Below are 22870 nucleotides of genomic sequence, written 5' to 3'. Positions count from 1 at the left end.
ACCGTGTCTAGACATCTTCTCACAAAATGTAATGTGCAGAGTTCTGAATACCAGTAACAGTATTAAGTCCATTGCATTAGTGTAAAATAATCCTTTCAACAACACGTCATTGACACCTACCTTTTGTTTCTCCAACTCCTCCTCCTCTTCAGCTGTCCTCTCCTCCACCTTTTTGTTTTTCTTGCTCTTTGCTTTCTTTTTCAGATCTGGGAGATTAGGAAAAAAACAAGTCATGGTCAAATCATTCCGAAAAGCATATTGTGATACGTTTTACCGGTGCACTTGAGTAAATGTGGCAACTGATTGAGTATGATTCATGACACAACTCACCTGTAGAACCAAGCTCTTCAGCAAAGAAGGGGTCATCAAAGTCAACGTCTGGAGGAAGCGCATCGTCACTGAGGTCCGAATCATCTGATTCCTGAAGGAAAGAAAAGTCTGTCACTCTCCAATACAATGTGTGTGAGACATTTAACAATCTTTAATCTAGTGATCTCACCTGCTTTCCTTTGGTCATCTTCTGCTTTTTCTTGTCCTTTTTCTTCTCAATGAACTCTTCCCAGGGTGTCAGCTTGTCCTTCCCTTCTAGCTTCTTCTTCACCAACTGTTCAGTTGTCTCCTTCAGTCCTGAGGTGAGGAAAATGGTGGCATTATGAGGCTGCTTAGTGGTTGGTTGTGCCAACTAAATGCAATTTGTACTGACAAGAGTCAGTCACACTGGCCGACAGAAGGAAAAAGTCGTTCTGACATATGGGGAAAAGTCGCACTGCCATAATGGAAAGTTGCACCACTGACAATGAAAAAGTCGATCTGACACAGGGAAAAATATATATTTTGGCCCTACCTGGCACCCATGTGATCTCCATCTCCATGCCCTTGTCCTCCTCCTTCTTCTTGTCTTTCTCCTGGATGCTCTTCAGCATCTCTCTGTATTTCTCTATCTGCTTGCCGCTGCTCTGCTTCCCTTTCCTGGCCTCCTTCTCCACCTCCTTGCTGGCCTCTTCTGGCTGTTTAACTAGGTGACCAAAGGGAAGATAAAAGTCAATGCAACAAACATATGCAATATACATAAAAACAAGTTAAATAACATCTCTCCTTTAAATTACAGTAATAGTGATTTTCCTCAGGGGCAATAATCTACCAGCACAAAGAAAAATAACCTTTAAGTGAGGTTTTGTTCTTCAGGTATACATTTAGAAGGGTATTCTATAAAAGCAATTCAAAATCACTTCAATCACTTCACTTTTTCTTCTTACCCTCTGGAAGCTCCTCTTCCTTCTCCACTCCATCCTCATCATCATCGTCGTCGCTGGAGGAGGCCAGGTAGGCGTTAAAATCCATCTGCAGCAGCTCGTCCTTGTTGAACTTCCTGTTCATGGCAGTGACACGCTCGTGGTCCGTCTCGTCCCAGGTCAACTCTACCTGGGGTGGAAAACACACACTAACTCAGAATGTAAACATCCTGAAATAACTATAGAGTCCTTTCTCAAGTAAAGAATCTGATAGGACCTGGGGGAAATGTACGAGATCCCAAAATTCTGCACAAAAAAAATGATCTACTAATTTCAATCTGAACAATTCATACTTATTTATTCCGAACAAAAATATAAAACGCAACATGTAAAGTGTTGGTCCCATGTTTCAGGAGCTGAAAAAAAAGATCCCAGAAATGTTCCATACTTGTTCCAGCTTATTTCACTAACATTTTTGGCAAAAATGTGTTTACATACTTGTTAGTGAGCATTTCTACTTTGCCAAGATAATCCATCCACCTGACACGTGGTAAGCCTGGGACCGACCATGGAGGCATTAATGCTATGACCATAAGAGTTTATAAGACGAAGTGTGCCTAACCTTTGACGTGGCTGCTGCTGTGGAGGTGAAGAGCTTGGGGGTGTAGGCAGACAGGTCCACGTCTGTGGCCAAGTCCTTTGGCTCCTCGTCAAACGTCACATCATCAGGGATAAACCTGTTCCCACGGAAGGGAGAAGGGACCACCACAACAGTTAGCATGGGAGTATAGCATCATCCTAATGTTTAGAATGAACCAGCAGCACAGATAATGGTATCATGCTAAGTAGTTAGCATGTGCAATACCTTGATGTACAATGATATACTGGCAATATATTAAGCAAGGATGAGATTCATCACTATGTATTAGAGGTCGACCGATTAATCGGAATGGCCGATTAATTAGGGACGATTTCAAGTTTTCATAACAATCGGAAATCGGTATTTTTGGACACCAATTTGTCCGATTTTTTTGTTTTACACCTTTATTTAATACATATTTAACTAGGCAAGTCAGTTAAGAACACATTCTTATTTTCAACGATGGCCTAGGAACGAACGGTGGGTTAACTGCCTTGTTCAGGGGCAGAACGACAGATTTTTACCTTGTCAGCTCAGGGGATTCAATATTGCAACCTTACAGTTAACTAGTCCAACGCTCTAACCACCTGATTACATTGCACTCCACGAGGAGCCTGCCTGTTACGCGAATACAGTAAGCCAAGGTAAGTTGCTAGCTAGCATTAAACTTCTTATAAAAAAACAAATCAATCATAATCACTAGATAACTACACATGGTTGATGATATTACTAGTTTATCTAGCGTGTCCTGTGTTGCATATAATCGATGCGGATCGTTGCTGCAATGTGTACCTAACCATAAACATCAATGCCTTTCTTAAAATCAATACACAGAAGTATATATTTTTAAACCTGCATATTTAGCTAAAATAAATCCAGGTTAGCAAGCAATATTAACCAGGTGAAATTGTGTCACTTCTCTTGCGTTCATTGCACGAAGAGTCAGTGTATATGCAACAGTTTGGGCCGCCTAATTTGCCAGAAATGTACGTACTTATGACATAACATTGAAGGTTGTGCAATGTAACAAGAATATTTAGACATATGGATGCCAGCCGTTAGATAAAATACAGAACGGTTCCGTATTTCACTGAAATAATAAACATCTTGTTTTCGAGATGAGTTTCCGGATTCGACCATATTAAATGACCTAAGGCTCGTATTTCTGTGTGTTATTATGTTATAACTAAGTCTATGATTTGATAGAGCAGTCTGACTGAGCGGTGGTAGGCAGCAGCAGGCTCGTAAGCATTCATTCAAACAGCACTTTCGTGTATTTTGCCAACAGCTCTTCGCTGTGCTTCAAGCATTGCGCTGTTTATGACTTCAAGCCTATCAACTCCCGAGATTAGGCTGGTGTAACCGATGTGAAATGGATAGCTAGTTAGCGGGGTGCGCGCTAATAGCGTTTCAAAGGACACTCGCTCGGAGACTTGGAGTAGTTGTTCCCCTTGCTCTGCATGGGTAATGCTGCTTCGAGGGTGGCTGTTGTCGATGTGTTCCTGGTTCGAGCCCAGGCGAGGAGAGGGACGGAAGCTATACTGTTACACTGGCAATACTAAAGTGCCTATAAGAACATCCAATAGTCAAAGGTTAATGAAATACAAATGGTATAGAGAGAAATAGTCCTATAATTCCTATAATAACTACAACCTAAAACTTCTTACCTGGGAATATTGAAGACTCATGTTAAAAGGAACCACCAGCTTTCATATGTTCTCATGTTGAGCAAGGAACTTAAACTTCAGCTTTCTTACATAGCACATATTGCACTTTTACTTTCTTCTCCAACACTTTGTTTTTGCATTATTTAAACCAAATTGAACATGTTTCATTATTTATTTGAGGCTAAATTGATTTTAATTGATGTATTATATTAAGTTAAAATAAGTGTTCATTCAGTATTGTTATAATTGTCATTATTACAAATAAATACAAATATTAAAAAATTGTCCGATTAATCGGTATCGGCTTTTTTTGGTCATCCAATAATCGGTATTGAAAAATCATAATCGGTCGACCTCAACTATGTATGCTATTATTTTATTCTATGTATTGATAAGTTGTTGTGTACATCCACCTCTCTTTTGAGGACATCTCCATTACCATGCTTTACGTTATCAAGTTATACAGTACATTCTATTACACTTTCATTGAACACATTTTCCTCCAGTGTACACTTCAGTATAAACGAGTGTCTGTCTATTTCCTCACCGGAGGTCCAGGATAGAGCAGCTGCTCTCGTACTCAAAGCCGTCACACTCCTGGTAGATTTTAGCGGCTGTGTCGAGCGATTCGCACTCCACCACCGCATAGTAGTACTTTAGCCGCTTGAACTGGTAGTCCCGCATCTTCTCTCTGTAAATCCTACAATACACACACAAACACACACACACCAATTATCTGGTTCATTTTTGGTTGAACAATACAGGGAGGATAGGGAAGTGTTAATGGCGTAGCTAGATCATACTTCTCCTCCTCTGTGTCTTTGTCCGGATCCTCCGGCAGGGCCATCAGCTCCAGGGGACCCTGGGTCTGTTCCTGCTGAACCCGTTCCTTCCCAAACTCTGAGGGGTAGATCTAAACAAACACACAGTGTTAAACATACACAACATTTGTGACTTGGTCTGGGGAAGCAGTGTCACATCCATCATAATTGAGTGACAGCCAGCAGACAAATTAATGGAGCCTTACCTTCACAGAGAGCACAACCCCTCCTTTAGGCTTGAAGGAGTTAAACAGAGCCAGCAGGTCCTTGGCTTTCATCCGGTCCCAATCCATGTTACACACGGCAAGCCTTTGGGTTACCTGTTGTAGGAAAAAAAACGACAACATTGTAACATGCAATTTCTTATGCCATTTTAGATGAAAGGAAATGAGTAGAAGAAGTCCCTCTGGACAATTGAGACACAGCCTTAGAACTCACCTCCTCGCTCCGCGGCGCGTCCTTGCACAGCTCGCCCCAGTCGTGCTGGATCTCCTCCTCCTCGCATTTCAAGATGGCCTCCACGTCATCATCGTCGTCCTCGTCTGAGCTGGTCTCCACATTGCCTTTCCCCCTGGCCAGATCTGGCCCGCTGCCGTCACTGTCCTCGTCTAACTCTGAAGCGGACTCGTCCTCGGAGCCGCTCTCCATGTCACTCTCCACATCTGCTTCATCTTCGTCATCCTCACTGCCGTCTGAGATGCTGGCCGCCTGGTCCACATCGTCCCCCTCAATGTGAGGCACCTTGTCATCTTCCTCTTCGTCATCTGTAAAAACAGCATGTATTGATGGCAGCAACAAACTTCAAAACAATGCATAGATGGTATGAGCATATACTGTATATAAAAATAAGATGTTTCTGTTTTGTTTTTTATACATTCGCAACAATTTCTGAAAACCTGTTTTCACTTCGTCATTATGGGGAATTTTATGTAGATTGATGAGGATTTTTTATTTAATCCATTTTAAGAATAAGGCTGTAACGTAACAAAATGTGGAAAAGGGGAAGGGGTGTGAATACTTTCCGAATTAACTGTATAAAGTCTCCACTTGGCTGCAGCAGCAGCAGCTTTGCTAGGACTGAGCAAGCAGGTCAAAGGAAAAACCATCATCATCATCCTCTCTAGAGCTATATCTTAATGCAGGTCTTCAATCCAACTCATCGCCCCAATGTTAATAAAAAATGTTGTACTGACTACGCACACTCACAGGACTATACATACTCACACTCCAACACACATACCTTATTTGCTCACACAAACATAACACGCACACACCTTCATACTGACTCACATACAATCATCATATACGCTGCTTCTGCTACTCTGTTATTCATATTTCCTGATGCCTAGTCCCCTTATATCTATCTATACATAGACCCTTTTCTAGTACATGACGCATTGATGTCACGGACAGGTGCGCGCGGCAGCCATCGCCATCTGCTCCCACTCAACATAGCTTAGATTTACGTATTCTTAACTAAATAACTTTTTGGGGTTCTCATACTCTTACAATGATGTTTTGATTCTTGCATGAACATTCACTAAGATTATATTTGGTTGTGTTCTTTGGAAAATAACAATTTGGGATGCAGCAGTTGTTTGCTAGAATGCTAAGGCTCATTGATATAGGCTGTAGCAACAGCTAGCCAAAGAGCCATTTTACTAGTTGAAGTCTTTTTTTAAAGTATAATGCAGTTGATTTGCGATGATGACACGAACATTATATTAAGCGGGACGTTCATACAAGCCTTAAAATCCAATTACAATCCAAAAGTAGTGTGAAATGCACTCATAAGCAACATGTAAATAGAGTTTTTTTTGCTGGTGTTCAATAAGAGCTCCCCTTTGTTCTGCCACCAAATTGCACGCATCGTCCTCCTGCGGCAATGTTTGTAAACACAGAAAGGGATCTATATTTACCCCTGGACATTGTAAATATGGTATTGGCACTTACCCTGTGTGTATATATATATATATATATATATATATATATATATATATATTACTTTCTTGTACTCTTCTTCTTATTTCTTGTGTGCTTTTGTTCTACTTTACTTTATAGTGCAACTGATATTGATTACTGCATTGTTGGGAAAGAGCTTTCAAGAAAGGCATTTCACTGTACATGTGCACGTGACAATAAACCTTGAAACATTTGTTTTTAACGCATTTGCTTTAGCAGGGGCCCTAAGGTGTAATTGATGTTATGGGTCATAAGGTCAGACAATAAGGTCCCCTCTTCTACTTTACCCTCCTCACACAGTCTGACTCCTCTGATAGGCTGGTCTCCTTTAGGTCCACTCTTTATGGACTGTGAAGGCTTTTTGGGCTCATCCACTACCTTATCCTCTCTCTCCCCAGTGTCCAACTTTGCTTGTGTCTTCTTTTTCTTCTCTTTATCCTTTCCATCCTCCTTTTCCTCCTCAGAGTCAGAGAGATTGTAGAAACGTTTCAGGTCCTCGGAGGAGGTGTGGTTGACGGGTCGGCCGCGCTTGTCGACCGTGTACTTGAGCTTGAAGCGATCGTCGTGGAACATGGACTGGAAGCGCTTGTCAATCTTGATTTTGTGCTCTTTCTCTGGCATTTCCCAGAAGCGGGGGTCCTTTTTCACTTTTTGGAAGCGGTCATCGGCGCTTTGGCCCTTTTTGGAATCCATGATGACTAAGTCGTCGGAGGAGGAGTATCTGTAAAGAGGACAGACAGTTTGTCAATGGAAGTTATTAGACAACATGGAAGGTAATGTTGCACAAGATTAGAGATTAAGAAAGAAAACAACATGAGTTATTATCCTTTCTACATACACACTACTCACTCTCTTACTTACTAATACGATCATACTTGTCGTAACAACCAAGCACAGCCTACCTCACATGTAAGCTTATTAGAGCAATTCTTGTGCTCAGTACTCAATTCTGATTATGCAGATCTGTTGATGTCCAAACTGAACTGAATAGAAGTATTCAATATTGCAGATCAGAAGCTAGTAATGCAGTCTACCGCTATTTACCTTTGAAGCGCATAAATGTTACATCTCTAGCGAGCTACTCTAACTACAGTAAGAGGTGGTAGATTTGCTCCAGTCTATTGATATCCACCCCAAAAAAATATGAAAGTAACTAGCTAGGGACAATTCCATGGTAACAGAATTATGCGGAGTCTCCTATTTTTCACTTTTAAAGTGTATGCTAAACAAAAAAACATTGATTTCAAAGCATAAACTAGGCACAATGACTACCTTGAACAATTTACACAATAAAAAAATAAAAACATTTACTGAAAACATTTTGCAGATGCAAAGTTTGGTAACAGAATTGCATTAAACTCTTCCTCAGTTTTATTCTGTTACCAAACTTTGAATCTACACAGTTGTTCTTGTAAAATGTTCAGTGGAAATTATTAAAAGTTGTCCTTGTGCACAGAGTTATATGATTTGTTAAACTTTTAAAATTAAATGTTTTTTTGTTTGGTATACATTTTGAAGTGAAAAATATAATACCAAAGTCTCAACGCAATTCTGTTACCATGGAATTGCTCCTAGGTCACTGTTAAACTCAAGCCACAGAGGGCTGAGCGTCTGCTGGTTTTTGCACCTCCCTGTACTTGTTTGATGCATTAAGGTAATTGATTAGTAAAGAACATTAGCAAAAACCATCAGACCCTAGATTAGATGAGTTTATTAGTCACGTGCACAGGGTCGCAGATGTAATTGCAGGGTATAGTGAAATTCTTAAGCTCCGAGCTCCAACAGTGCAGGTCAAGATGAGAAGAGAATGAAATAATAAAAGTAATAAACACATATTTAAAACTGTATTTACAATGATAAGCCCATAGAATGAGTTTGACAGATAGATAGAGGACTCATCTTTCTTTCTGTGCCACTATATAGGGTGTTCACATATAAAATGATTGATTCAATCATTGTTAATATAAAAGTGTCCATTCAATAGAAAATTATGTCAGAAAAACAAGTCATGTTTCTACCATATATGGTTCCAAAGTTACAGATGATTTTCTCAGAGAATTTAGCATGTTTAGAGTGAATGGAATGTTATCACAGGCATGATCAAAAAGTGGTCACTGCTCAATAGAACTCTGTGGCGCTGCGCCGTGGCAGAACGGCGCTAACTTCGAACGTCAACTCACAAGCTAACTAACTAGTGGCTGCAGGTTCGTGAGTGTAAACATGGGCTTTTTAAAAACAAAATCCACTGAATACAAAACTAAGTAGGGACTAAATATATTTATTTACAAAGCTAGAAGACTGAATTTCAAAATCCACCCTCCACAACAACGATCTGTTCCTGTTTTCATTGTGTATTTCTGAGTCTTTCCCTTTAAAATCGCCATAGAAACAGCCCCTCTCAACATAGATTGATCCCGGTTATAGACAATGAAAGCCAAGGATCTGGAGGAGAAAATGTATCAAGTTGACTTTAATTTGTCCAACCAGTGGAAATACCTGCAAATAGTACCACCTCACAACACCAAATATGGAAGAGATACAACCAAGCCTGGCACAGTCTAAACTAGCAACGGTCACAGCAAATGAACGTTCTTATTTGATCAACACAAGTATATTAAGGTTATAATATTGTAGCAAACAATCAAATCAAATGTGCCGAATACAACCTTACAGTGAAATGCTTACAAGCCCTTAACCAACAATGCGGTTAAGAAAAATAAGTGTAAAAGTATTTACTATAATAAACTGAAGTAAAAAAGTAATAACATAAAAATTAATTAAAGAGAAACAATAGAATAACAGCAGCAAGCCTATATACAGGGACAACCGGTACTGAGTCAATGTGCGGGGGGCACAGGTTAGTCGAGGTAATTGAGAGAATATGTACATGGAGGTAGAGATAAAAGGACTATGCATACATAATAAATGTGGGTGGGGGGGACAATGCAAATAGTCCGGGTAGCCATTTGATTATCTGTTCAGGAGTCTCACGGCTTGGGGGGCAGAATCTGTTAAGGAGCCTTTTAGACCTAGACTTGGCGCTCCAGTACCGTTTCCAGTACGGTGGCAGAGAGAACTGTCTATGACTAGGACGGCTGGGGTCTGGCAATTTTTAAGGCCTTCCTCTGACACCACCTGGTACAGAGGTCCTGGATGGCAGGAAGCTTGGCCCCAGTGATGTACTCGGCCATACGCATTAGCCTCTGTAGTGCCTTGCAGTCGGAGGCCGAGCAATTGTAATAATGATTAATTCTATGTAATAGGGCATAGGGCAAAGAAAACCACATTTTGACATTCATTTCGTACAACCTCTTGAATTGCCTCGTTTTTCTCTACATTGTACAGCAGCAAGTGAACGCCCTACATTATAGCATCTGTGACAGAGCCATTGTAACATGTTTTATTTAACTAAGCTAGTCAGTTAAGGACACATTTTTATTTACAATGACGGCCTACCTGGGAACAGTGGGTTAACTGCCTTGTTCAGGAGCATGAAAGATGTTTTACCTTGTCAGCTCGGGGATTTGATCCAGCAACCTTTACAGTTACTGGCCCAATGCTCTAACCACTAGGCTACCTGCCACCCCATTGTGGTCATCTCAACTTTAAAAAGGTCAAATTTCTTCTTCACGATTGGCTGATCTCTTCCGATGGCGCAGTTGAACATGCCTCCAACCGGATCATCAGGAGGGATCAGCCAATGAAGTTGGAAGTCCCACCCAGTTGACTACATTAAAATGGTGGAAGCCCTCAACGGTGCTTCCCATGCTAAAAATGACCTTTTGGCCACTAGAGGCCTCTATCATTCTTTATGTGCACTACAGGGACTGTAGTGACGCAACTTGCAATGAGATGCAGTGCCTTAGACCGCTGCGCCACTCGGGACATAAGCTAATTCCTACTCTCTATTAGTCGTAGTAGGTACACTGCACCACAGTGCAATATTGCCCTGGGCGCATACTATTCTAACAAGTGAGTGTTTTTTTTGCATGGGTTAGTAAGCAAGCTAACACGTTAGATACATGAGTCAGACATGTAAACAACACTTGAGGAGGGCCATTCCAAGAGCTGCAGTTAATAGAATAGAGACTTACCAAAACAACTTTTCCGATTAAATTGTACCGCTATCCACGTGTTCTCCCAACATGCACCACTTTCGTGACCTTTTTCTTGTCCCACCCCTTTTTGCATACGGCAAGCCAGGCAGTACCAAACCACAGTTCAGTCCATATTCAATACATAAGGCAAGCCAGGCAGTACAAAACCACAATTCAGTCCATATTCAATACATCATGTATTCAAATTCAATAAATACATTTACCAATATAAATGTATAATTTGAGCTTTAAAATTAAATCCGCACTATATGCATTAGCCTTTACAACAAGAAGAGGCGATAAAACGAGTGAACAGACTGAAATCCAGTTCCACATTTTCTATCAAACGAGAAAAAAACAGTTCCATGTTTTATGTTTGTCCACTGTGTCGAGGTCATTCAATGTGGATGACTGGAAGAACACACCAAACATTTTACTTGTTATGCAATGGTTTGCTACATATTAGCGCGTTAGTCGGTAAACAATTTGTAAAAATGAACAATGCAATAGGTAGTCGTTTTCTCAATGGTAGTTGTGTCTGCCGGAGAGTCTTGAAAAAAGGCAGCGTTAGATTGCTGGTCCCTCAACAACATGATCCAGCTCATTCGCAAAGAAATGTCATGACAGCTCATTCAATGTTTCTACCGGTGAGAGAGTTGTCTTCTAAAATTCGGTGTTCTCAATGGACTGAAATTCAGAGGCAGTTGTCAGGCAGGGCTGGAGGTACAATGAATGTATTTGACAGGACTATGAAGAGGAGACAGAAGAAATGGGCTGCATCGCTACAAGACAGTGACAAATATGACTATCTGAGAGATGAGGTATACTGTAGCTGTATTTGTATGACATATTTAGTCTTATCCTAGCTCTCTTTTATCCAAGGAAATGTATGTGTTCTGGTACTGTTCATATTCATTTGCAGGTTGGAAGCAGAGTTGCAGACAGGGTCTATGACATTGCAAGGTAAGGCAACAGAAGTTGTGATGCATAGACATAGTGTATGATAATTGTCACATTCATGGCACTGTTGTTGAAATTAAAGTTTATATTTGTGCATGTGAGGGTGTGCATTTTGCTGACATTTTGGACTTATTTTCACAGGACATTTCCTTTGGCATTGGACATTGGCTGTGGGAAAAGTCACATTGCTGAGCATTTGCACAAGGTAGCCTTCAATGGTTGTTCATAAACAGGCGGGGAGCATTTTAAACAATAACAGCATTCCCCACACGTTTCGGTAGAAAGTTGGAGGCTGTAAAATAAGCTTTTAAATGTTTTGGGTTCTGATGGGGTACAACAGAACAAAGCTTATGCTATATTTGTCAAGAATCAATGGGTACATAACATACATTTATAAGTCCAAAATGGATGTAGATTGCCCCTTTAAGGTAGGGAAAACATCAACTCACAAGATGTATGGCTTTCTGAATATTGAATTGTGCTTCCACTTTCAGGAAGTAGTTGAGCAGCTCTTCTTAACTGATATCTCAGAAAAGTCTTTGGTGAGTTATATCCAATTAAATTACTAATAGGAATTATAATATGTAATTCTGTTAGAACACCCATAGTCTAAGTGGAATGATTGTGTTTATGAGCAGAGACCACTAACTATAGATCAATAGATTGATGGAATATTCTGTAAAATCAGAGGCATGTTATGGAGGGACTTCTGTTTTTTTTTTCTGGATTTCGCTCCTCAGAGAAACACAAGACGAAGTGAGATCCCTACCCACTGTGTCATGGCCGATGAAGAGTTTCTACCCTTTAAAGAAAACACATTTGATCTGGTGGTCAGCAGCTTGAGGTGATTTGGCCCTGTAGATGATTCTGACATAATATTCCATTTGAGCCCTCCGAGTCATATTCCCCAGGGTTTAGTATGGCTTGCTTGCAACACAAAATGATCTAGTACTGTATGTTTCTCCTGTTTAGCCTACACTGGATCAATGATCTCCCTGGAGCCTTGAGACAGGTAACTGACAGCCTCATATTATTCTTTTTTACATCTGTACTTTGTCTATTGCCTTTTGCCGGCTGTTTTTCCAAATACGTTACCTTCTTATAACATCATAATTACGCATAGGATTCAGGATTACAACAATCCTGGTTCTTCCGTCTGTATCACTGTGCTGTCATTATAATCCCTCTCCCTTCCCAAAGATCAACCAGGTCCTGAAGCCAGATGGGGTGTTCATTGGGGCCATGGTGGGCGGGGAGACCTTGTATGAGCTGCGCTGCTCCCTGCAGCTGGCTGAGCTCGAGCGGGAAGGGGGGTTCTCCCCCCACGTGTCCCCCTACACGGCCGTCACAGACCTGGGCAACTTGCTGGGCCAGGCAGGCTTCAGTATGCTCACAGTGGTGAGGCCTTGGGTGTCCATGGCCATAGATTTACAATATAGTCTAATATGAGTGTTCTATTTAATTCTGTGGTTCTGGCTGTGGATCTAGCGATTAGCTAGAAATTATAATGATGCCGCAATATTTGTGTTTGAGGCAAGTGATTTATATTACATTTTGTTTTCTGTAGGACATTGATGAAATTCAAGTGCACTATCCTGGAATACTTGAGGTCATGAGTGACCTGCAAGGTAGGCCTACTGTATACCGCAGTTATACTATTGTAGATCTGTGCTTTTTGTTCATACTGAGTTTTTATAGTTTAATTGTTTCTATTCATCTTCTCATAGGAATAGGCTCCTAGGACAGGCAGTTGAATAATATTTAGTGCCTGAATGCTGAGTTTTCACCGTTGTCTCAACTCTCCAGGTATGGGGGAGAGCAACTGCGCTTGGAACAGGAAGTCCATGTTGCACAGAGACACCATTTTAGCTGCAGCTGCAATCTACCAAGGTGAGCTACATGGTAGATAAATACATACTTGAAATGAAACCGTCTTATACTATTATTATCATCCATACATACTGTTCCGGACTGGGAGCATTCTGGATCATTGCTACTCTAACTTCCGCAATGCATACAAAGCCCTCCCTCGCCCTCCTTTCGGCAAATCTGACCATGATTCCATTTTGTTGCTCCCAGCCTATAGACAGAAACTAAAACAAGAAACGCCCGTGCTTAGGTCTGTTCAACACTGGTCCAACCAATCGGATTCCACGCTTCAAGATTGCTTCGATCACGTGGACTGGGATATGTTCCGGATAGCCTCAGGCAACAATATTGATGTACAGTTGTGGCCAAAAGTTTTAAGAATGACACACATATTCATTTCCACAATGTTTGCTGCTTCAGTATCTTTAGATATTTTTGTCAGATGTTACTATGGAATACTGAAGTATAATTACAAGAATCTCATAAGTGTCAAAGGCTTTTATTGACAATTACATGAAGTTGATGCAAAGAGTCTATATTTGCAGTGTTGACCCTTCTTTTTCAAGACCTCTGCAATCCGCCTTGGCATGCTGTCAATTAACTTCTGGGCCACATCCTGACTGTCGGCAGCCCATTCTTGCATAATCAAGAATGGGAATTTATGGGTTTTTATTTGTCCACCCGCCTCTTGAAAATTGACCACAAGTTCTCAATGGGATTAAGGTCTGGGGAGTTTCCTGGCAATGGACCCAAAATATTGATGTTTTGTTCCCCGAGCCACTTAGTTATCACTTTTGCCTTAAGGCAAGGTGCTCCATCATGCTGGAAAATGCATTGTTCGTCACCAAACTGTTCCTGAATGGTTGGGAGAAGTTGCTCTCGGAGGATGTGTTGGTACCATTCTTTATTCATGGCAATGTTCTTAGGCAAAATTGTGAGTGAGCCCACTCCCTTGGCTGAGAAGCAACCCCACACATGAATGGTCTCAGGATGCTTTACTGTTAGCATGACACAGGACTCATGTTAGCGCTCACCTTGTCTTCTCTGGACAAGCTTTTTTTCCGGATGCCCCAAACAATCGGAAAGAGGATTCATCAGAGAAAATGACTTTACCCCAGTCCTCAGCAGTCCAATCCCTGTACCTTTCGCAGAATATCAGTCTGTCCATGATGTTTTTCCTGAAGAGAAGTGGCTTCTTTGCTGCCCTTCTTGACACCAGGCCATCCTCCAAAATACTTCGCCTCAATGTGCGTGCAGATGCACTCACACCTGCCTGCTGCCATTCCTGAGCAAGCTCTGTACTGGTGGTGCCCCGATCCCGCAGCTGAAGCAACTTTAGGAGACGGTCCTGGCGCTTGCTGGACTTTCTTGGGGCGCCCTGAAGCCTTTTTCACAACATTTGAACCGCTCTCCTTGAAGTTCTTGATGATCCGATAAATGGTTGATTTAGGTGCATTCTTACTGGCAGCAATATCCTTGCCTGTGAAGTCATTTTTGTGCAAAGCAATGATGACAGCACGTGTTTCCTTGCAGGTAACCGTGTTTGACAGAGGAAGAACAATGATTCCAAGCACCACCCTCCTTTTGAAGTTTCCAGTCTGTTATTCTTAACTCAATCAGCATGACAGAGTGATCTCCAGCCTTGTCCTCATCAACATTCACACCCGTGTTAACGAGAGAATCACTGACATGTCAGCTGGTCCTTTTGTGGCAGGGCTGAAATGCAGTGGAAATGTTTTTTGGGGATTCAGTTCATTTGCATGGCAAAGAGGGACTTTGCAATTCATCTGATCACTCTTCATGACATTCTGTAGTAATGCAAATTGCCATCATACAAACTGAGGCAGCAGACTTTGTGAAAATTCATTTGTCATTCTCAAAACTTTTGGCCACGACTGTATACGCTGATTCAGTGAGCGAGTTTGAGCAAGTGCATCGGAGATGTACCCACGGTGACTATTAAAACCTTCCCCAACCAGAAACCGTGGATTGATGGCAGCATTCGCGCAAAACTGAAAGCGCAAACCACTGCTTTTAATCATGACAAGGCGACCGGAAACATGACCGAATACAAACAGTGTAGCTATTCCCTCCGCAAGGCAATCAAACAAGCTAAGCGCCAGTACAGAGACAAAGTAGAATCTCAATTCAACGGCTCAGACACGAGACGTATGTGGCAGTGTCTACAGTCAATCACGGATTACAAAAAAGAAAACTAGCCCCTTCGCGGACATGGACGTCTTGCTCCCAGACACATTAAACAACTTCTTTGCTCGCTTTGTGGACAATACAGTGCCACTGACACAGCCCGCTACCAGATCCTGCGGGCTCTCCTTCACCGCAGCCAACGTGAGTAAAACGTTTAAACGTGTTAACCCTCACAAGGCTGCAAGCCCAGACAGCATCCCTAATTGCATCCTCAGAGCATGCGCAGACCAGCTGGCTGGTGTGTTTATGGACATATTCAATCAATCCTTATCCCAGTCTGCTGTTCCCACATGCTTCAAGAGGGCCATCATTGTTCCTGTTCCCAAGAAACCCAAGGTAATTGAGCTAAACGACTATCGCCCCCGTAGCACTCACTTCCGTCATCATGAAGTGCTTTGAGAAACTAGTCAAGGATCATATCACCTCCACCCTACCTGACACGCTAGACCCACTCCAATTTGCTTAACGCCCCAATAAGTCCACAGACGACACAATCACACTGCACACTGCCATAATCCATCTGGACAAGAGGAATACCTATGTAAGAATGCTGTTCATCGATTACAGCTCAGCATTTGACACCATACCACCCTCCATGACAGCGTGGCCATGCACGCCTCCAACTCAATCATCAAGTTTGCAGATACAGTGATTGATTACCAAAAACGAGACGGCCTACAGGGTGCGCCGCTGGGCCAATTGTGCGCCACCACCCCTGACACAGCCTGGGATCGAACCCGGGTCTGTAATGATGCCTCAAGCACTGCGATGCTGTGCCTTAGACCACTGCGCCACTCGGGGGGGCTGTTCATCTTTCCCTCGATCCTGACTAGACTCCCAGTCCCTGCCACTGAAAAACATCCCCACAACATGATGCTGTCACTACCATGCTTCACCGTAGGCATGGTGCTAGGTTTCCTCCAGACACCATGCTTGACATTCAGGCCAAAGAGTTCAATCTTGGTTTTATCAGACCAGAGAATCTTGTTTCTCATGGTTTGAGAGTCTTTTGGTGCCTTTAGGCAAACTCCAAGTGGACTGTCATGTGCCTTTTACTGAGGAGTAGCTTCCTTCTGGCCACTCTACCATAAAGGCCTGATTGGTGGAGTGCTGCAAAGATGATTATCCTTCTGGAAGGTTCTCCCATCTCCACAGAGGAACTCGAGCTCTGTCGGAGTGACCGTCAGGTTCTTGCTCAGTTTGGCCGGCCAGCCAGCTCCAGGAAAAGTCTTGGTGGTTCCAAACTTCTTCCATTTAAGAATGATGGAGGCCAATGTGTTCTTGGACCTTCAATGCTGCAGAAAAGTTTTTGTTCCCTTCCCCAGATCTGTGCCTCGGCACAATCCTGTCTCGGAGCTCTACGGACAATTCCTTCAACCTCATAGCTTTGTTTTTGCTCTGACATGCACTGTCAACTGTGGGACCTTGTATAAACAGGTGTGTGCCTTTCCAAATCAATTGAATTTACCACAGGTGGACTCCAAGTTGTACAAACATTTAAAGGATAATCAATGAACACAGGATGCACCTGAGCTCAATTTTGAGTCTCATAGCAAAGGGTCTGAATACTTATGTAAATAAGGAATTTCACTTTATGTATAATGTATAAAATCCTGTTTTCACTTTGTCATTATGGGGTATTGTGTGTAGATTGGAGTTAAAAAAAATAAATTAAAATTTTTTTTAGAACAAGGCTGTAATGAAACAATATGGAAAAAAGGTTTCGGAATATTTCCCGAATTTTATATATATAATTTTATATATAATATTTCACTGATTTTATATATATCACACACTACATGACCAAAAGTATGTGGACACCCCTGAAATTAGTGCATTAGGCTTTTTCAGCCACACCCGTTGCTGACAGGTGTATAAAATCGAGCACACAGCCGTGCGATCTCCATAGACAAATATTGGCAGTAGAATGGCCCTTCCTTAAGAGCTATATGACTTTCAACGTCATAGGATGCCACCTTTTCAACAAGTCAGTTCGTCACATTTCTACCCTGCTAGAGCTGTCCCCGACAACTGTAAGTGCTGATATTGTGAGGTGGAAACGTCTAGAAGCAACAGCGGCTCTGCCGCGAAGTGATAGGACACAAGCTCTCATTGGGACCCCAGAGTGCATAAGTGCTCAAAGCGAATTGGATTCTGGAACAGTTGAAATGCGTTCTCTGTAGTGATGAATCCCGCTTCACCATCTAGCAGTTCGACGGACGAATCTGGGTTTGGCGGATGCCAGGAAAAAGCTACCTGCCTGAATGCATAGTCCAAACTGTAAAGTTTGGTGGAGGAGGAATACTGGTCTGGGCTGTTTTTCATGGTTCGGGCTAGGCCCCTTAGTTACAGTGAAGGGAAATCTGAACGTTACAGCATACAGTGACATTCTAGACAATTCTGTCTTTCCAAATTTGTGGCAACAGTTTGGGGAAGGTCCTTTCTTGTTTCAGCATGATAATGCGCCAATGCACAAAGTGAGGTCCATACAGAAGTGATATATCGCCTTGACCTCAACCACCTTTGAATTGGAACACCAACTGTAAGCCAGGATCGCCCAACATCAGTGCCCGATCTCGGTAATGCGTTTGTGGCTGAATGGAAGCAAATCCTCACAGCAATGTTTCAACATCTAGCCAAATACATTTAAACTCAGTTTAACAATTCCTGACATTTAATCCTTGTAAAAATTCCCTGTCTTAGGTCAGTTAGGATCACCACTTTATTTTAAGAATGTGAAATGTCAGAGAAATAGTAGAATGATTTATTTCAGCTTTTATTTCTTTCATCGCATTCCCAGTAGGTCAGACGTTTACATACATACACTCAATTAGTATTTGGTAGCTTTGCCTTTACATTGTTTAACTTGGTTCAAGTAGCCTTCCACAAGCTTCCCACAATAAGTGAATTTTGGCCCATTCCTCCTGACAGAGCTGGTGTAACTGAGTGAGGTTTGTAGGCCTCCTTGCGTGCACACGCTTTTTCAGCCCACAAATTTTCTATAGGATTGAGGTCAGGGCTTTGTGATTACTCCAATACCTTGACTTTGTTGTCCTTAAGCCATTTTGCCACAACTTTGGGGTCATTGTCTATTTGGAAGACCCATTTGCGACCAAGCTTTTAACTTCCTGATTGTTGTCTTGAGATGCTGCTTCAATATATCCACATAATATTCCTCCTCATGATGTCATCTATTTTGTGAAGTGCACCAGTCAGTTTGTTCCATCAGACCAGAGGACATTTCTCCAAAAAAGTACAATATTTGTCCCCATATGCAGTTGCAAACTGTAGTCTGGCTTTTTTATGGAGGTTTTGGAGCAGGGTCTTCTTCCTTGCTGAGCTGCCTTTCGGGTTATGTCAATATAGGACTCGTTTTACTGTGGATATAGATACTTTTGTACCTGTTTTCTCCATCTTCACAAGGTCATTTGCTGTTCTGGGATTGATTTGCACTTTTCGCACCAAGGTACGTTCATCTCTAGGAGACAGAACGTGTCTCCTTCCTGAGCGGAATGACGGCTGCGTGTCTATACTTGCGTACTGTTTGTACAGATGAACGTAGTACCTTCAGGCGTTTGGAAACTGCTTCCAAGGATGAACCAGACTTGTGGAGGTCTACAAAAAAAAATTCTGAGGTCTAGGCTGATTTCTTTTGATTTTCTCATTATTTTAAGCAAAGAGGCACTGAGTTTGAAGGTAGTCCTTGAAATACATCCACAGGTACACCTCCAATTGACTCAAATTATGTCAATTAGCCTATCAGAAGCTTCTAAAGCCATGACATAATTTTGGGAATTTTCTAAGCTGTTTAAAGGCACAGTCAAACTTAGTGTATGTAAACCACTGACCCACTGGAATTGTGATACAGTGAAATAATCTGTCTGTAAACAATTGTTGGAAAAATTACTTGTGTCATGCACAAAGTAGATGTCCAAACCGACTTGCCAAGACTATAGTTTGTTAACAAGAAATTTGTGGAGTGGTTGAAAAACAAGTTTTGACTCCAACCTAAGTGTATGTAAACTTCCAACTTCAACTGTGTGTGTGTGTGTGTGTGTGTATACAGTGGGGCAAAAAAGTATTTAGTCAGCCACCAATTGTGCAAGTACTCCCACTTAAAAAGATGAGAGGCCTGTAATTTTCATCATAAGTACACTTCAACTATGACAGACAAAATTAGAAAAAAAATTATGGTGGTAAATAAGTATTTGGTCAATGACAAAAGTTTATCTCAATACTTTGTTATATACCCTTTGTTGGCAATAAGAGGTCAAATGTTTTCTGTAAGTCTTCACAAGGTTTTCCCACACTGTTGCTGGTATTTTGCTCCATTCCTCTATGCAGATCTCCTCTAGAGCAGTGATGTTTTGGGGCTGTTGCTGGGCAACACGGACTTTCAACTCCCTCCAAAGATTTTCTATGGGGTTGAGATCTGGAGACTGGCTAGGCCACTCCGGGACCTTGAAATGCTTCTTACGAAGCCACTCCTTCGTTGCCCGGGCGGTGTGTTTGGGATCATTGTCATGCTGAAAGACCCAGCCACGTTTCATCTTCAATGCCCTTGCTGATGGAAGGAGGTTTTCACTCAAAATCTCACGATACATGGCCCCATTCATTCTTTCCTTTACACGGATCAGTTGTCCTGGTCCCTTTGCAGAAAAACAGCCCCAAAGCATGATGTTTCCACCCCCATGCTTCACAGTAGGTATGGTGTTCTTTGGATGCAACTCAGCATTCTTTGTCCTCCAAACAAGACGAGTTGAGTTTTTTCCAAAAAGTTATATTTTCGTTTCATCTGACATTCTCCCAATCTTCTTTTGGATCATCCAAATGCTCTCTAGCAAACTTCAGACGGGCCTGGACATGTACTGGCTTAAGCAGGGGGACACATCTGGCACTGCAGGATTTGAGTCCCTTGCGGCGTAGTGTGTTACTGGTGGTAGGCTTTGTTACTTTGGTCCCAGCTCTCTGCAGGTCATTCACTAGGTCCCCCCGTGTGGTTCTGGGATTTTTGCTCACCGTTCTTGTGATCATTTTGACCCCACGGGGTGAGATCTTGCGTGGAGCCCCACATCGAGGGAAATTATCAGTGGTCTTGTATGTCTTCCATTTCCTAATAATTGCTCCCACAGTTGATTTCTTCAAACCAAGCTGCTTACCTATTGCAGATTCAGTCTTCCCAGCCTGGTGCAGGTCTACAATTTTGTTTCTGGTGTCCTTTGACAGCTCTTTGGTCTTGGCCATAGTGGAGTTTGGAGTGTGACTGTTTGAGGTTGTGGACAGGTCTTTTATACTGATAACAAGTTCAAACAGGTGCCATTAATACAGGTAACGAGTGGAGGACAGAGGAGCCTCTTAAAGAAGAAGTTACAGGTCTGTGAGAGCCAGAGAATCTTGCTTGTTTGTAGATGACCAAATACTTATTTAACACCATGATTTGCAAATAAATTCAGAAAAAATCCTACAATGTGATTTTCTGTAATTTTTTTTCTCATTTTGTCTGTCATAGTTGAAGTGTACCTATGATGAAAATTACAGGCCTCATCTTTTTAAGTGGGAGGACTTGCACAATTGGTGGCTGACTAAATACTTTTTTGCCCCACTGTATGTAATGCCAAAACCCTGTTTATAGATCGGGTATGTTTTATTTTCTTCAAAATCTTAATCTAACAAGGTAAAAATCCTATGATTCTTTTCCATTTACTTTAATAACAAGTATGTCATACCTTCTCATACCTCAATTCAAGTCGTTGTTTTAACTTAACACCCCTTCACTGACACGGATGGGTGGAGGAATTGACCAACAAATCTAGATATAGCAGCCAATATCCTAATTTTGTCCATCAAACAGGTAGGCCTCCCAATTATTTATTTAATAGGAATAAATGGGCTCCAACACAAAGCCCTGTTATTGAAGTGTAAATAAAATGAAGACGTTGAAATTAATTATGCCTGCTCGAATTTGCCTATTTTCATCACCATGAGCTGTCCATTTCCGATTAATAGTGCCCCGGCTGCTGCTTCAAATTTCAGCACCACGATGTAGGTTACTCGTACCTGGCTTATTGTGAGGGCGATAACTCTGATAAATAGGCCTACATTATTAAAAATAAAATGCTTCTTGCCCATAAAGTCAATTATAGAATTATCAGTTGAACTCCGGTTCTCCTTTTATATACACCTTCCCAGCAGCTCTCTGTTTCTGTGCTTTTCGAGCATGCTCTTCGTAGCCTATAGGCTATGGATTATTTGATTGACACCGTACTAAATAGCCTGTAGGCGCACTTGATATTGCGCACCCAGCAGAGAATCAGAGATGAGGGGTGGCATCGGGCACACATCGATATATAGCCTAATACTCCACTGATTCTAAAACCCTGATAAATATTGACATTTCATCAATTACATTACCCTCCCCTGGACTAGTAAAAAAAAAAACACTAAACCCTCCCCTTGACTGAAATTGAAAAAGCATGACCCTCCCCCATTTTCCTCTAGGTACCCATTCTGTACATTTCTATCCATCCCTAAGTAGAAGTAACTGTTATCACACTTCTGCTTTAGAGAAGTGATCACCAACTCTGGTCCTGGAAAGCTACTGGGTGTAGTGTTTGCTCCAGCCCAGCACAAACACACCTGATTCAACACATCTCGAGCAGATGAATCGGGTGTGTTTAGCGCAGGCTTGGAACAAAACCATGCACAATCAGCAGCTCTCCAGTGCCAGTTGAAAACCCAGTCTGTCCCCTGCTTTAGATGCTGATACTCTATTTGATTTGATTTCCCTCAGAGATGTATGGGAGTGAGAATGGGTCTGTTCCTGCAACATTTGAGATCCTCTACATGATTGGTTGGAAGCCTCATGAGTCACAGGTTTGTGATCTTCGCAAATGACATTTGCAGAAATATAATGTAAATGACAATGGTGAAGATGTTGAATGCTGTTTTGTTCTTGGCAGGCGAAACCAGCTAGAAGAGGCTCTGCGAATGTGTCATTTGGGGACCTCTCGAAGATCGGCCAGCCATCAACTAAAGACAAGTCGTAGAAAAAAAACATCGGCAGCCATTGCATAAAGAAAATTAAAGTATGGGGTAAGTTCCCCAATGAAGGTATTGGCGAACGACTAAAGTAGATAGGTGACTGGTTCCCGAGAGATGTCCACTCAATGACATGTCAGATGTCACTTTTTCACTGATACTAATCGACACAGATTCAGTGTAAGCCAGACAGTGATTGAGAAAGGCTACAACACTGTTTTAAGTGACTGATATGCATGCTGTATGACAGAATTAGTTTCTCACCCATTAATAGCAAATGCATACAGTTCTACATTACATTTATTATTTTGTGTCTTGTGTTCCTGTCTTACCATGCTTCATGTTCTTAAAATAAATGCAATGATATACATCTCCA

General features: G+C 41.8%; 2 protein-coding genes across 6 annotated transcripts in view; one reads left to right on the top strand and one right to left on the bottom strand.

Moving 5' to 3' along the window:
* esf1 (ESF1 nucleolar pre-rRNA processing protein) overlaps positions 1 to 10509 on the bottom strand; it is an 11712-nt gene extending 1203 nt beyond the window's left edge. The window contains exons 1-12 of one of the 5 annotated variants that reach the window (XM_021557333.3): positions 10417 to 10509; positions 6619 to 7043; positions 4799 to 5124; positions 4567 to 4680; positions 4343 to 4452; positions 4087 to 4239; positions 1855 to 1969; positions 1257 to 1422; positions 845 to 1015; positions 500 to 627; positions 331 to 421; positions 121 to 206 (exon numbers count right to left, since the gene is read on the bottom strand). In XM_021557333.3, coding sequence (XP_021413008.3) covers positions 121 to 206; positions 331 to 421; positions 500 to 627; positions 845 to 1015; positions 1257 to 1422; positions 1855 to 1969; positions 4087 to 4239; positions 4343 to 4452; positions 4567 to 4680; positions 4799 to 5124; positions 6619 to 7015 — 1857 coding nt within the window. In that variant the 5' untranslated portion in view covers positions 7016 to 7043; positions 10417 to 10509. Of the gene's footprint in view, positions 1 to 120; positions 207 to 330; positions 422 to 499; positions 628 to 844; positions 1016 to 1256; positions 1423 to 1854; positions 1970 to 4086; positions 4240 to 4342; positions 4453 to 4566; positions 4681 to 4798; positions 5125 to 6609; positions 7044 to 9778; positions 9969 to 10416 lie in introns of those variants that run through there. The other 4 variants (XM_021557332.3, XM_036940681.2, XM_036940679.2 and 1 more) reach the window with 4 other exon arrangements.
* Positions 10143 to 22870, top strand: ndufaf5 (NADH:ubiquinone oxidoreductase complex assembly factor 5). Its single transcript, XM_021557337.3, has 11 exons — positions 10143 to 11240; positions 11342 to 11382; positions 11521 to 11584; positions 11874 to 11921; positions 12120 to 12223; positions 12352 to 12391; positions 12580 to 12777; positions 12947 to 13007; positions 13186 to 13269; positions 22247 to 22329; positions 22416 to 22870. Exons 1-11 carry the CDS (start codon positions 10785 to 10787, stop codon positions 22500 to 22502), a joined length of 1266 nt encoding a protein of 421 aa, XP_021413012.3. The 5' UTR covers positions 10143 to 10784; the 3' UTR covers positions 22503 to 22870.

This window comes from Oncorhynchus mykiss, chromosome 13, assembly GCF_057628025.1.
Source record: "Oncorhynchus mykiss isolate SJ-2025 chromosome 13, ASM5762802v1, whole genome shotgun sequence".
Classification (NCBI taxonomy): domain Eukaryota; kingdom Metazoa; phylum Chordata; class Actinopteri; order Salmoniformes; family Salmonidae; genus Oncorhynchus; species Oncorhynchus mykiss.
This window is presented reverse-complemented; position numbering and strand designations above follow the sequence as displayed.

Bases quoted from the DNA above. Each gene is read 5' to 3' on its own strand.
- ndufaf5 (XM_021557337.3), top strand. From the start codon at position 10,785: ATGTTTTATGTTTGTCCACTGTGTCGAGGTCATTCAATGTGGATGACT. The intron at 11,585-11,873 runs GTAGCCTTCAAT...TTCCACTTTCAG, and splicing joins TTGCTGAGCATTTGCACAAG to GAAGTAGTTGAGCAGCTCTT. The intron at 13,008-13,185 runs GTAGGCCTACTG...TCAACTCTCCAG, and splicing joins GGTCATGAGTGACCTGCAAG to GTATGGGGGAGAGCAACTGC.